This window comes from Onychostruthus taczanowskii, unplaced genomic scaffold, assembly GCF_017590055.1.
Source record: "Onychostruthus taczanowskii isolate IOZ18803 unplaced genomic scaffold, ASM1759005v1 scaffold74, whole genome shotgun sequence".
In the NCBI taxonomy this organism is placed as follows: Eukaryota; Metazoa; Chordata; class Aves; order Passeriformes; family Passeridae; genus Onychostruthus; species Onychostruthus taczanowskii.
In genome coordinates, this window is record NW_024505229.1 from 630,181 (window position 1) to 643,781 (window position 13,601).

General features: G+C 57.1%; 1 protein-coding gene across 2 annotated transcripts in view; it reads left to right on the forward strand.

Annotated features, from left to right (window-relative positions):
• The window catches only part of TMCC2 (transmembrane and coiled-coil domain family 2), a 33,604-nt gene that overhangs the window by 8,424 nt on the left and 11,579 nt on the right, over nt 1-13,601 (forward strand). Inside the window, exon 2 of one of the 2 annotated variants that reach the window (XM_041422612.1) lies at nt 6,970-7,491. In XM_041422612.1, the coding sequence (XP_041278546.1) occupies nt 6,970-7,491 (522 nt within the window). Of the gene's footprint in view, nt 1-6,969; nt 7,492-11,687; nt 11,944-13,601 lie in introns of those variants that run through there. The other variant, XM_041422613.1, reaches the window with a different exon arrangement.

The following is a 13,601-nucleotide window of genomic DNA, read 5'->3' on the forward strand; positions in this document are numbered from 1 at the left end:
ATATTACTATATATTTGAAATATATGTTTAAATATATATTAATAAATATATTTATTTAATAATATATAATTATCTATATTTATAATATAATATGTATAAATATATATTAATAAATATATTTATTTAATAATATATAATTATCTATATTTATAATATATAAAATATAATATATATAATATATTATATATATTATGATATAATTATAATATATTTATTTTTATATTTTAAAATATTTTATATATTATTCTATACGCTATATTAACTTTATATTTCTATATTATGAATCTTTTCTTTTATGCTTTAATACATTTTTATCTTGGTTTCTTTTTTTGGAGCCCTCCTGCTGGGAAGGGATGGATGTGGGGTTGGGACCCCCGGGTGGGATTCAGCGCCCACCCAGGGCATGCAGGACTTTCCTTCAGGAAGGTCCCAGTTCCAAACCCTGCGGCACATTTCTGTTTAGTTCTGATTCATTAATTTTGGTGAGCAGAGGTGACAGCTGTGGCAGAGGCCGTGTGAGCCATGCTGGCACAGCTGGCACAGCTGGCACAGCTGGCAGCAGAGGTGTCACCCTGCAGATGGCACCTGTGATTGGAGCACACGGGGATCTGCACCCCCTGGCAGGGAATTCTGTTATCCCAGAGCATTCCCACACCTGGACAGTGAATCCCCTGCTATTCCCCACATGTGGGCACACATCCCATTATTCCAGAGCATTCCCTGCCTGGGCAGGGAATTCTGCTATTCCCGGACCATTCCCACACCTGGGCACACATCCCGTTATCCCGGGCCATTCCCACACCAGGCACACATCCCTCTATCCCAGGCCATTCCCACATCGGGCACACATCCCGTTATCCCAGACCATTCCCACACCTGGGCACACATCCCGTTATCCCGGGCCATTCCCACACCTGGGCACACATCCCGTTATCCCGGACCATTCCCACACCTGGGCACACATCCCGCTATATCGCGTTATCCCAGACCATTCCCACAGCGGGCACACATCCCGTTATCCCAGACCATTCCCACAGCAGGCACACATCCCGCTATCCCGGGCCATTGCCACACCTGGGCACACATCCCGTTATCCCAGACCATTCCCACAGCGGGCACACATCCTGTTATCCCGGACCATTCCAACACCTGGGCACACATCCCGCTATCCCGGGCCATTCCCCCACCTGGGCCCACATCCCGTTATCCCGGGCCATTCCCCCACCTGGGCCCACATCCCGTTATCCCGGGCCATTCCCCCACCTGGGCCCACATCCCGTTATCCCGGGCCATTCCCCCACCTGGGCCCACATCCCGTTATCCCGGGCCATTCCCCCACCTGGGCCCACATCCCGTTATCCCGGGCCATTCCCCCACCTGGGCCCACATCCCGTTATCCCGGGCCATTCCCCCACCTGGGCCCACATCCCGTTATCCCGGGCCATTCCCCCACCTGGGCCCACATCCCGTTATCCCGGGCCATTCCCCCACCTGGGCCCACATCCCGTTATCCCGGGCCATTCCCCCACCTGGGCCCACATCCCGTTATCCCGGGCCATTCCCCCACCTGGGCCCACATCCCGTTATCCCGGGCCATTCCCCCACCTGGGCCCACATCCCGTTATCCCGGGCCATTCCCCCACCTGGGCCCACATCCCGTTATCCCGGGCCATTCCCCCACCTGGGCCCACATCCCGTTATCCCGGGCCATTCCCCCACCTGGGCCCACATCCCGTTATCCCGGGCCATTCCCCCACCTGGGCCCACATCCCGTTATCCCGGGCCATTCCCCCACCTGGGCCCACATCCCGTTATCCCGGGCCATTCCCCCACCTGGGCCCACATCCCGTTATCCCGGGCCATTCCCCCACCTGGGCCCACATCCCGTTATCCCGGGCCATTCCCCCACCTGGGCCCACATCCCGTTATCCCGGGCCATTCCCCCACCTGGGCCCACATCCCGTTATCCCGGGCCATTCCCCCACCTGGGCCCACATCCCGTTATCCCGGGCCATTCCCCCACCTGGGCCCACATCCCGTTATCCCGGGCCATTCCCCCACCTGGGCCCACATCCCGTTATCCCGGGCCATTCCCCCACCTGGGCCCACATCCCGTTATCCCGGGCCATTCCCCCACCTGGGCCCACATCCCGTTATCCCGGGCCATTCCCCCACCTGGGCCCACATCCCGTTATCCCGGGCCATTCCCCCACCTGGGCCCACATCCCGTTATCCCGGGCCATTCCCCCACCTGGGCCCACATCCCGTTATCCCGGGCCATTCCCCCACCTGGGCCCACATCCCGTTATCCCGGGCCATTCCCCACACTGGGCACACATCCCGCTATCCCGGGAGCGCTGCGCTGTCGCTCGCTCTGGCGCTGCCCTGCCGTGTGAGTCACGTTTGTCACATGCCGCTGCTCTCGGCTGTGCCCGCGGGAGCGGCGGCTGTGGGGGAGTGCCTGATTTGCCATTTGGGAACATCCCGGCGTTTTCCTTGGCTTTTGTGGCAGCGGGAGCTTGGGATGCTGTGGGAGAAGGGGCCGAGCTGGGCTGGTTGTCACCCCTTGGGGACAGCTCTGACGCTGCCCCCAGCCTGGCTGGAGGGGGCTGGGTGGTGGCAGAGGAGAATCAGCTGGAAATGGAGCAGCAGGAATGGAAAACCCACACAGGGATGAGCAGGGTCTGCTGGGATCCTGCTGCTGTGTGGGGGCTGTGGCTTTCCCCGTGTGCCCTAAAATCTGGAATGGGATAGGGTGGGAAGGGATGGGACTTTAAATCTGGAATGGGATGGGGTGCAAATTGATGATACTTCCCCCTGTGCCCTAAAATCTGTAATGGGATGGGGTGGGAAGGGGTGAGAATTTAAATCTGGAATGGGATAAAGGGGACGGGATGAGACTTTAAATCTGGAATGGGATGGGGTGGGAAGGGATGGGACTTTAAATCTGCAATGGGGTGGGGTGGGAAGGGATGAGACTTTAAATCTGGAATGGGATGGGGTGGGAAGGGATGGGACTTTAAATCTGTAATGGGATGGGGTGGGAAGGGATGGGACTTTAAACCTGGAATGGGATGAGGTGCAAATTGATTATACTTCCCCCTGTGCCCTAAAATCTGTAATGGGATGGGGTGGGAAGGGATGAGACTTTAAATCTGGAATGGGATGGGGTGGGAAGGGATGGGACTTTAAATCTGTAATGGGATGGGGTGGGAAGGGATGGGACTTTAAACCTGGAATGGGATGAGGTGCAAATTGATTATACTTCCCCCTGTGCCCTAAAATCTGTAATGGGATGGGGTGGGAAGGGATGAGACTTTAAATCTGGAATGGGATGGGGTGGGAAGGGATGGGACTTTAAATCTGTAATGGGATGGGGTGGGAAGGGATGGGACTTTAAACCTGGAATGGGATGAGGTGCAAATTGATTATACTTCCCCCTGTGCCCTAAAATCTGTAATGGGATGGGGAGGGAAGGGGGGAGACTTTAAATCTGGAATGGGATGGGGTACAAATTGATAATATTTTCCCCTGTGCCCTAAAATCTGTAATGGGATGGGGTGGGAAGGGGTGAGACTTTAAATCTGGAATGGGATAAGGTGGGAAGGGCTGGGACTTCCCCCCGTGTTTGTACGTTCCAAAGAGCTGCAGAGCCTTGGCTGGAGCCTCTGGGCAGGCTGGGGATGAATAAATAATTAATAATCCCAACAGTTGAGCAGGATTTCTCAGCTTGGGGCCGTGCTGGGAGGTCGTGGCAACCAGATCCTCTCCTTGTGTGTCCTGCCAGCCGAGGAAGGGGTTTGGGTGTCAGGGGATGGTTCAGAGAGGAGCCGGGCGGGTTCAGGCTGGGTGGCAGCAGCAGGAAACCAGCCTGGAGAGCCTGGCACAGCTGGGCAAGGGCATTGCCAAAGAGCAAGGCAAAACTGACATCCAACTCCCAGTTTTCCTGCAAGATACCCTGGTTTGGGCTAAGATGGGATTTTTCCAGCTGTCCTCAGTGCAGTGGGAGCTGGAGCATGGCTTTGGAGTCCATGAAAACAAGTCCCCACCATTTTTCCTGCAAGATACCCTGGTTTGGGCTAAGATGGGATTTTTCCAGCTGTCCTCAGTGCAGTGGGAGCTGGAGTCCTTGAAAACAAGTCCCCACCACCAAGCAGCAGAGCCTGGCTGTGCTGATGAGAAAGTCCAAAGAAATAAAGATATTTTTGGATTCGCCCCGGTGTTTTACAGCTGTCCACGCTGAGAAATTAATCTGTGTCCATTGCCGTGGTTAGTAAGCAATGGCTGTTCCAAAATAGCCTCTGCTCTGAGCCATGAGTGGTTCTGTGCCAGGAAAATGCCTCTGCTTTGGAAGTGCAGGAATATCCTGGGAAAACATGAGAAAACAGAGCTTGTACAGCAGCATGAGATTTGTTTGTGGCCACCACTCACAGCTCCTGAAATCAGACAAACCCAGAGCTGGAATTCAGTGGGTTCCAGCCTGGACAAACAGAGCTGGGATCCCTCCTTGCTTCCCTCTTTTTTTTTTTCCCATGAAAATTTGGTTTTTTTCATGCAGATCCCGTGCCTGCCCAGCCCCTGAAAGCCTCTTTCAGGAAAACTTGGAAAGGGCCTGAGGGGAGTTTGTTTGAAAAGGTGAATTTTGCTCAGTTGGAGCTGTTGGATGGAGAAGCCCTGAGGGCATCTGGCTCCCAAAATCTTTCCTGCCAGCTCCGTTTTTAGTTTGTTTTCATCTCCCTGGGGAAGGGAGTTGGTTGTTTCTTTTCACTTGGACTTTCTGCAGCTCTGGCTGAAAAGAAATTCAAGTGCCACTTTGTAACAATTTCTAATAAATTTTCTAAATAAAGAAAGCAGTGGAAGTAATTGGAGACAACTAATCTTTTAACTTAGTATTTTATATAAGAACTTTCACAGAAGTAATATTAAAGAATACTAAAGATGTTCAGCTCAGGCAAGTTCACCAGCAGAACTAAATTTATCAAAAACAATGTGAAATGAGAACTGAAATTGTATCTTTCTGCAGAAGATCATTCAAGATTGGGAAGTCCATCTCAGAAATTATTTTCCTGAAGGCTTTAAGGGAGTTGATTGCTTCTTTTCACCTGAGCCTTGTGCAGCTCTGGCCGTGCCCTCCATGGGAGGAATCTGGGGGTTTGGAGTTCTTACCTCTCAAATGCTGCCTCTGTTTCCATAGAGACTCTATAAATAGAATAAAATTTAAATTGTTATTTCCCCAAGAAGCGATTCAGCACTGGAGATTTATTATATATTTCCTAGGAAGAGCCTAAAAGGATGGAGATTTGCATTGTGAGTGGCTCAGGGAAGGGTGAAAAGCTTTCTCTGCAGAGTTTGGGGACACAGGATCCCTTTGCTGATTCCTTGTCAGTGTTCCAGGTGTGCTGAGAGGGCTGGGTTTGGATTTGTCTGGGATTTTAGGGGAAGGAGCCCGTTCTGTATGGCCATGAGCTCCTCCTCTGTCTGCAGCTCCTGGAGATCGTGTCTGGAACATCTCAGCTTTTCCAAAATCCCAACTTTGTGCCACAGGGGCTCTGAGGATGCTCTGAGCCCTTTGGAAATGCTGGAATTTGGAAATGCTGGAAGTCGCTGCTCCACGATTCTCCTCACACAGGGGATGTGGAGGGCACAGGGCCAAAATCTCCTGGGCTTCAAATCTGGGAATTCCAGTGGAACCCTGAATTTCCAGAGGAACCCTGGATTTCCAGTGGAAACCCAGATTTCCAAGCGAACCCCGAATTTCCAGCGGCTGCAGGGAAAAACCCTGGCCAGGTTCCAGTGGAACCCCAGATTTCCAAAACCCTGGCCAGGTTCCAGTGGAACCCCAGATTTCCAAAACCCTGGCCAGGTTCCAGTAGAACCCTGGATTTCCAGAACCCTGGCCAGGCTGCCCTGGCCATAATCAGGAGCAGGATCTGTTCCACCATCCATATTCATGATTTCCCCATGGCCATCTGCCACCCCGAGTCCCAGGGATTGTTTCCTGGGAATGTGGGCTGCAGCCTCTGGAGAGGGAGAGCTGGGAATGCTCAGGGCAGTGACTGTTCCCATCCCCTGCTGGAAACCAGTGGCTGCCCAGTTTGGACTGGGTTTGGTGGCACAGGGCTGGTTCATCCCATGGAAAGTGTCACAGGGAAAAAACCCCGATCCTTGCTGGAGCTTGTGTGGCTCTTGGCCCATGGCTGAGGCCACTAATACTTAGTATTTCCAATATTTGCATTAATATTTAGTATTTCCAAATATTCATATTTAGTATTTCCGATAGTTCTGCTAATACTTAGTATTTCCAATACCTCCATTAATATTTAGTAGTTCCAAGTACTAATACTTAGTATTTCCAATATTTATCCATTCCCTCAATTAACAGCACCCATTCCCTCAATAAGCAAAGAGCACCCATTCCCTCAATTAACAGTGCCCATTCCCTCGATTAACACCCTCAATTAACAGCACCCATTCCCTAAATTAACACCCTCAATTAACAGCACTCATTCCCTTGATTAACAGCGCCCATTCCCTCAATTAACAAACAGCACCCATTTCCTCGACTAACAGTGCCCATTCCCTGGATTAACTCCGTCAATTAACAGCACCCATTCCCTAAATTAACAGCACCCTTTCCCTAAATTAACATTCTCAATTAACAGCACCCATTCCCTAAATTGACAAAGCCACCACGGACACGGCCATCCTGCTGGCTGAGAGTGGGGCTGTCTACCTGCTGGCCAAGGATAGTGAGGGGCTGACAGATATTAATTAACAGCACCCATTCTCTCAATTAACAGCACCCATTCCCTCAATTAATTAACAGCACCCATTCTCTCAATTAACAGCACCCATTCCCTCAATTAATTAACAGCACCCATTCTCTCAATTAACAGCACCCATTCCCTCAATTAATTAACAGCACCCATCCCCTCAATTAACAGCCCCCATCCCTCTGTTCTCCCACAGAAAATCCAGCAGCTCTCCGAGGGCTCCATGTTCAGCCACGGCCTCAAGCACCTTTTCCACAGCCGCCGGCGCTCGCGGGAGCGCGAGCAGCCGAGCTCGCAGGACTCGGGGCCCCCGGGGCCGCCCGCAGCCCCCCACGGCGCCTCTGACCACGAGTCCCCGGACGAGAAGGAGCGTTCCCCGGAGATGCACCGCGTGTCCTACGCCGTGTCCCTGCACGACCTCCCCGCCCGGCCCACCGCCTTCAACCGCGTGCTGCAGCAGATCCGCTCGCGCCCGTCCATCAAGCGCGGCACCAGCCTGCACAGCGGCAGCCGCCGCGCCAAGAGCGGCTCGCTGGAGCCCCAGAAGGGGAGCCCCCACCTGGGCCGCAAAGCCCCCCAGGACAGCGGCCTCACGGCCATCCTGCATCAGCACCAGGGCAGGCCCAGGTCGTCGTCCACCACGGACACGGCCATCCTGCTGGCCGAGAGCGGGGCTGTCTACCTGCTGGCCGAGGACAGCGAGGGGCTGGCGGACAAGGTAGGGATGGAGAGCCTTGGAGGGGTTGGGCTGGAGGCTCTGGAGGGGTTTTGGGGTTCTGCACAAGTCCCTGATGGGGTGCAGGCAGTGGGGTCGGTCAGGCTTTGCTCCCAGGTCATTGTCCACCACGGACACGGCCATCCTGCTGGCTGAGAGTGGGGCTGTCTACCTGCTGGCCAAGGATAGTGAGGGGCTGACAGATAAGGTAGGGATGGAGCACCTGGAGGGGTTGTGCTGGAGGAAAGGAGGCTCTGGAGGGGGTTTGGGGTTCTGCACAAGTCCCAGGTGGGGTCCAGGCAGTAGGGTCGCTCAGGCTTTGCTCCCATGTCATTGTCCACCACGGACACGGCCATCCTGCTGGCCGAGAGGGGGGCTGTCTACCTGCTGGCCAAGGATAGTGCGGGGCTGACAGATAAGGTAGGGAGGGAGCACCTGGAGGGGGTGGGCTGGAGGAAAGGAGGCTCTGGAGGGGGTTTGGGGTTCTGCACAAGTCCCAGGTGGGGTGCAGGCAGGGTTGTTGGTCAGGCTGTGATACCATAGTGAGGGGCTGGCAGATGAGGTAGGGATGGAGCGCCTGGAGGGGTTGGGCTGGAGGAAAGGACGGTCTGGAGGGGTTTTGGGGTTCTGCACAAGTCCCAGGTGCGGTGCAGGCAGTGGGGTCGGTCAGGCTTTGATCCCACAGTGAGGGGCTAGCGGATGAGGTAGGGATGGAGCGCCTGGAGGGGGTGGGCTGGAGGAAAGGACGGTCTGGAGGGGTTTTGGGGTTCTGCACAAGTCCCAGGTGCGGTGCAGGCAGTGGGGTCGGTCAGGCTTTGATCCCACAGTGAGGGGCTAGCGGATGAGGTAGGGATGGAGCGCCTGGAGGGGGTGGGCTGGAGGAAAGGACGGTCTGGAGGGGTTTTGGGGTTCTGCACAAGTCCCAGGTGCGGTGCAGGCAGTGGGGTCGGTCAGGCTTTGAGCCCACAGTGAGGGGCTGGCGGACAAGGTAGGGATGGAGAGCCTTGGAGGGGTTGGGCTGGAGGCTCTGGAGGGTTTTGGGGTTCTGATCAAATCCCAGGTGGGGTGCAGGCAGTGTTGTTGGTCAGGCTTTGATCCCACAGTGAGGGGCTGGCGGATGAGGTAGGGATGGAGCACCTTGGAGGGGTTGGGCTGGAGGCTCTGGAGGGTTTTGGGGTTCTGCACAAGTCCCAGGTGGGGTGCAGGTAGTGGGGTCAGGCTTTGCTCCCACAGTGACAGGGTAAGGGGACATCACCTTGATCTGTATCTCAGGAGGCTCAGGTGGGACATCAGCAGGAGTTTCCTCATGGAAAGGGCTGGAAGAGGCTGCCCAGGTGGTTTGGAGTGCCCATCCCTGGAAGTGGCACTGAGTGCTCAGGGTCGGGGTTGGGCACAGCCTGGACTCGATGATCCCAGAGGGATTTTCCAGCCTCAGTGATCCCGGGATTCTGTGGCTGCACTCGGGTTAGGGAGCATGAGAACAGAGTGGGGAGCCAGGGCACCCCAAAATTCCCTTGGGATGGGGCTGTCCCTCAGGGCAGTGCTGGTGGCACCAAACAGTGGTGGCAGCCCTTGGGAACCTGGAGCTGCTGGAATTGAGGCTTCTCACGGGGAACTGAAGGCAGGGACACAATTCCCAGGGTGGGATTTGAGGGATTCAAAAGGCCCTGGCACGGCCCTGTTCCCATGGGATGGGGGGGTCCAAAGGCACCTCTGGGCTCAGCCTGGCAGCTGCGATTTGGTTCCATCCCAAGTGATTTTGAAGCCAGTCCGTGCCGGGCTGATGGGCAGGATGGTGTTTCCATCTAGTGTTTAGTGCCATTAATTATGCACCAGCCCAATTAGCACACGCTGAGTTCAAGGGACAGGCGCTGAGAGCGGGGGGGATTTTCCCTGTTGGCTTCTCCCCTTCATCTTTGGAGCTGTGGGGGGTTCCACGGCCTGAAGTGGCTCTCAGGGAAATGAGGATCTTTCTTTTTGTGTTTTTAATTCAATCCTTCTTTTTGTGTTTTTAATTCACCTGAGAGCACAGGCAGTGGATTGGAAAAGCTCAGCATGGGGAGATGGCCAGGCAGGCTCTGACAGGGGCACAGGAATGTGGTGCCAAGGATAAAAATGTCACAGTGTCAGCAGCTTTCCAAGGAGCTGCCCAAAATCTCCTCTCCCCAAATCAGGACACCCCAATCCTACCCTGGCTGTCCCTGCTCTTCCCTTCCGGAATGTCACCAAGTGATGAGGAGCATCAGGTTGTTCATTTGAGCTTCTGCAGCCAAAATTTCTCCCTCGTGGCCTCCTCTGGGGCATGGTCTGTGTCACTGCCTTGCCAGGATCCCAATCCCACTGGGATTATGGCCAAAACCTCGACCCCACTGGGACAGAAGCATCCAGAGCAGATCCCTGTCCACTCCCAGAGCAGCCCAGAAAGGGGATGAATAATTAACTGCATATGACACAAAGAGTAATAAGAAGAGAGACAACACCTTTGTGAGGCAGTGGAAAAATAACTTATTTAGAGAAACACGAGCCCCGCGATATTCCCGAGCCGGATTGTTTTTCCAGGAGCCCTCAGGAAGCCCTGAGCCTCCTGCCTGCAGCAAAGCAGCTCTTTTTCCTCAGGGATGGGCTCCAGAGGGGGGGCTGGCATCACCCCTGCCTTGTCCCCAGGGATGTGGCACCTCCTCCCTGTTCCCCATCCCTTTGGAAGCCCCACGGGATGCACGGGGCTCCTGGGAAAGAGACATTCCCACCCTCCCCATGAATTCCATGCTGAGTTTTCCACCCCTTCCATGAGGAGCAGATACTGGATGGGTCCCTCGTGGGATTGCTCAGTCTCAGCAAGTGCTTTTTGAACAGCTATTGGTGATTTTTTTTTTCTTTCCTTTTAATTTTTCTTGTTTGATTAATTAAGTTCCTGCAGTTCTGCCTTCCCTTTTCCTGCACTAGTTCCTCACCCCGTGGACCTTGGCACACAAAATTCCTCCCCCTGCACCCCCTAATTCCCCCCAGGAGCAGCCTGAGGGGCTCAGTGGGACCATGGCACAGCCTGGGAATTTGGTGCTGTTTGCCAGCTCTGGCTGGGGTTTGTGGCTCCCCCCAAAAGGAGCACTGCCAAGGGGTCACCCCCACCTGGGGTTCCCACACTGGGGACAAACCTTCCTCTGCAGGTCAGGTATTTGTGATTTTCCCTCTCCCCAGCCCTCCACCCCCCTCCCTGTTCCCACCTTGTGCCGGTGAGTTTGGGATGGGCCGGGAATGCCCGGGCTCCTCCTGGCAACAGGGAACCGGGGTTTGGTTGCCTCTGTGCTCCAAAAGCCACGGGGCTGCCTCTGCTTTGCAGGCACAGAGCTGGAAGGAGCTCTCTCCCCACGGCTAGGAGCTTCCCTGCATCCCAAAAATCCTTTCTCCCATGTGTACCACAGAGTTCCTGGCTGGAGGAGCTCCTTCCCCAGGGCCGGGAGCATCCCTGCATCCCAAAAATCCCTGTCCCTTGTGTCCCACGGAGCTCTGAGCTGGAGGAGCTCCTTTCCTGGGGTCCAGGAACATCCCTGCATCCCAAAGATCCTCTCTGCCATGTGTCCCATGGACCTCTGAGCTGGAAGAGCTATCCCTTCCCCGGGGTCGGGAGCATCCCTGCATCCCAAAAATTCTTTCTCCTATGGGTCCCACAAAGCTCCGAGCCGGAGGAGCCCCTTCCCTGCGGCTGCGGGTTCCAACAGCCAGGATCATCCCTGCATCCCGAAAATCCGCTCCCCGTGTGTCCCACGGAGCTCCGAGCTGGAGGAGCTCCTTCCCTGGGGTCCAGGAACATTCCAAAAATCCACTGCATCCCAAAAACCCGCTCTGCCCTGTGTCCCACAGAGCTCTGAGCTGAAGGAACACCTGGGGCCGCGGGTTCCAACAGCCGGGATCATCCCTGCATCCCGAAAATCCGCTCCCCGTGTGTCCCACGGAGCTCCTGGCTTGGCGAGCTCCTTCCCCAGGGCCGGGATCATCCGCTCATCCCAAACACCGGCGCGGAGGGCGGTTTGCCCAGTCTGGCCGGTTTGGGGCGTGCAGCCGGTGCCGGTGCTCGCCGTGCTGGCGGCACGTGTGACAGTGCGACAGCGGCGCTGCCGGGGCCGGGGGAGGCAGCAGCACGGCGCCGGGAGCGTGCCGGGGAGCGTTCTCCTGATCTCCCTAATCTCCTGCTGGTGACCCGCCAGGCAGAGGCGGGCGCACGGGAATTAGCGGCCGCAGCGCCCAGCGAGGCCCCGGCGGGGGCAGCGGCGGCCGGGGGGGGTCCCCGCAGCCCCCGGGGCCGGGGCTCAGCCGGTGCTGGCGGGGCACATCACCCCCGGGGGCCCGCGGTCCCCGGCGGGGCGGCCGGAGCTGGAGCGGGGCGGGCGCGGGGTGCTGTGCCTGGCGCTGCCGGGGAGCTGCACGGACTGCGGGGACGGCGGCATGGTCCACGTGCAGGTGAGCCCCGGCCCGGGGGCGGCGGGACCCCCGGGGGCAGCGGCGGGGCCGGTGCCCGTTAGAGGGCGGCGTTACCGCGGCGGGGCCGGCGGCCGGCCGGCCGTTTGTCCGCCCGTCCCTCTCTCCGTTTGTCCGTCCGTCCGTCCCTCTCTCCGTCCGTCCGTCTCTCCGTCCCCCCCGTCCTCCCTCTCTCCGCACGTCCCTCTCTCCGTCCGTCCGTCCTCCCTCTCTCCGCCCGTCCCTCTCTCCGTCCGTCCGTTTGTCCCTTTGTCCGTTTGTCCGTCTGTCTGTCCGTCTGTCTCTCCGTCCCCCGTCCGTCCCTCCGTCCCTCCCTCCCTCCCTCTCTCCCTCTCTCCGTCCGTCCCTCTCTCCTTCCGTTCCTCTCTCTATCCGTCTCTCCCTCCCTCCCTCCTTCTCTCTCTCTCTCTCTCCCTCCCTCTCTCTCTGTCTCTCCATCCGTCCGTCCGTCCCTCTCTCTGTCTGTCCAGCCGTGCTCCCGGCCGCCTCCCCCCCAGGTCCCCTAGGACTGTCCCCGTCACAAGTGTCACCAATGCGGGTTCTCAGCCCGGTCTGGACCCGCCGAGCGTCCCCGAGGGTGGCGAGGGGCCGGACCCCGTGGGGCTCGCTGCCCTCCGTGTCCCTGGGCAAGTGACAGCGCCAGCTGCCACCGCCGGCCGTGTCCCCGCTCCGTGCCCCTCCCCGAGCAGATGCTTCTCCTGTGAGGCCCTGGGGGCACGGGGGAGGCAGCGGGGGCTTCCTGCCGCCGGTCCTGGCTGTGAGCCACCCGTTTTTATGGGATCACGACCCAAAAGTGCCGTTCCGTGCTCCAAACTCCTCTCTCCGTGTCCCTGTCGCCGTCCCAGGAGAGTGTCCCCAGCGTCCTGGGGGGGACCTGTCCCTGCAGCCCCAGCCCTGCCGCTGTGCTGCCTCAAGGGCATCAGCCCTCGGGACACAGGGCGGGATTCATCCCGCTAAATTTAGCTTCCCCCCCGGGTCAGTGGCTATATCGGGGCCAGACGGATTACCGGGAGAAACCCGGAGTTCCCGAGCACCCAGCCCGGGGTGGCCGTGCCCCGTGGGGACAGAGGGGTTTGGGGTGGCCGGGAGGCTGTGGGGTGGCTCAGGGATGTCAGGGAAGGTTCGTGTCCCCTGTGCAGCTCGGCCCCGGCTCCCTCCTGCCCTCCTGGCGTGCGGCTGCCGCTGGTTCCTGTGGGAGGATGTGGTTTCTCCCTCCTACGGCTCCGGTTACCCGGGCTCAGTCATCATCTGGGGCAGGGGCTCTGTGAGGATTGGCCCCACATCTTACCCCGGGCAGAATTTCCCCAGGCAGGAGCTTTCCCTCTCTTGCTGCCTCAGTTTCCCTGGCCTGAATGCAGAGCCAGCCCATCCATGAGTTTGGGGAAGTGTCTTGGATCTCCTCGGGAGGATTTTCTGGCATATCCTCCCTTCCTTCCCAGGGGCTAAAATCGCAGGGAAGGAGGTGAAACAGCCAAAGGGAACAGAGGGGGTGGTGTAAAGCTGCCCCCTGCACCCCCCAGCCCCTGGGACATCCCTGCATCCCAAAGGATGAGCTGGGGAGCAGAGACCCTACAAATGCCAGGGATTTTGAGGGGATTTGGGGGGTTTTTTGGGGTTCCTGAGCTGGAATTGGAGGTGTG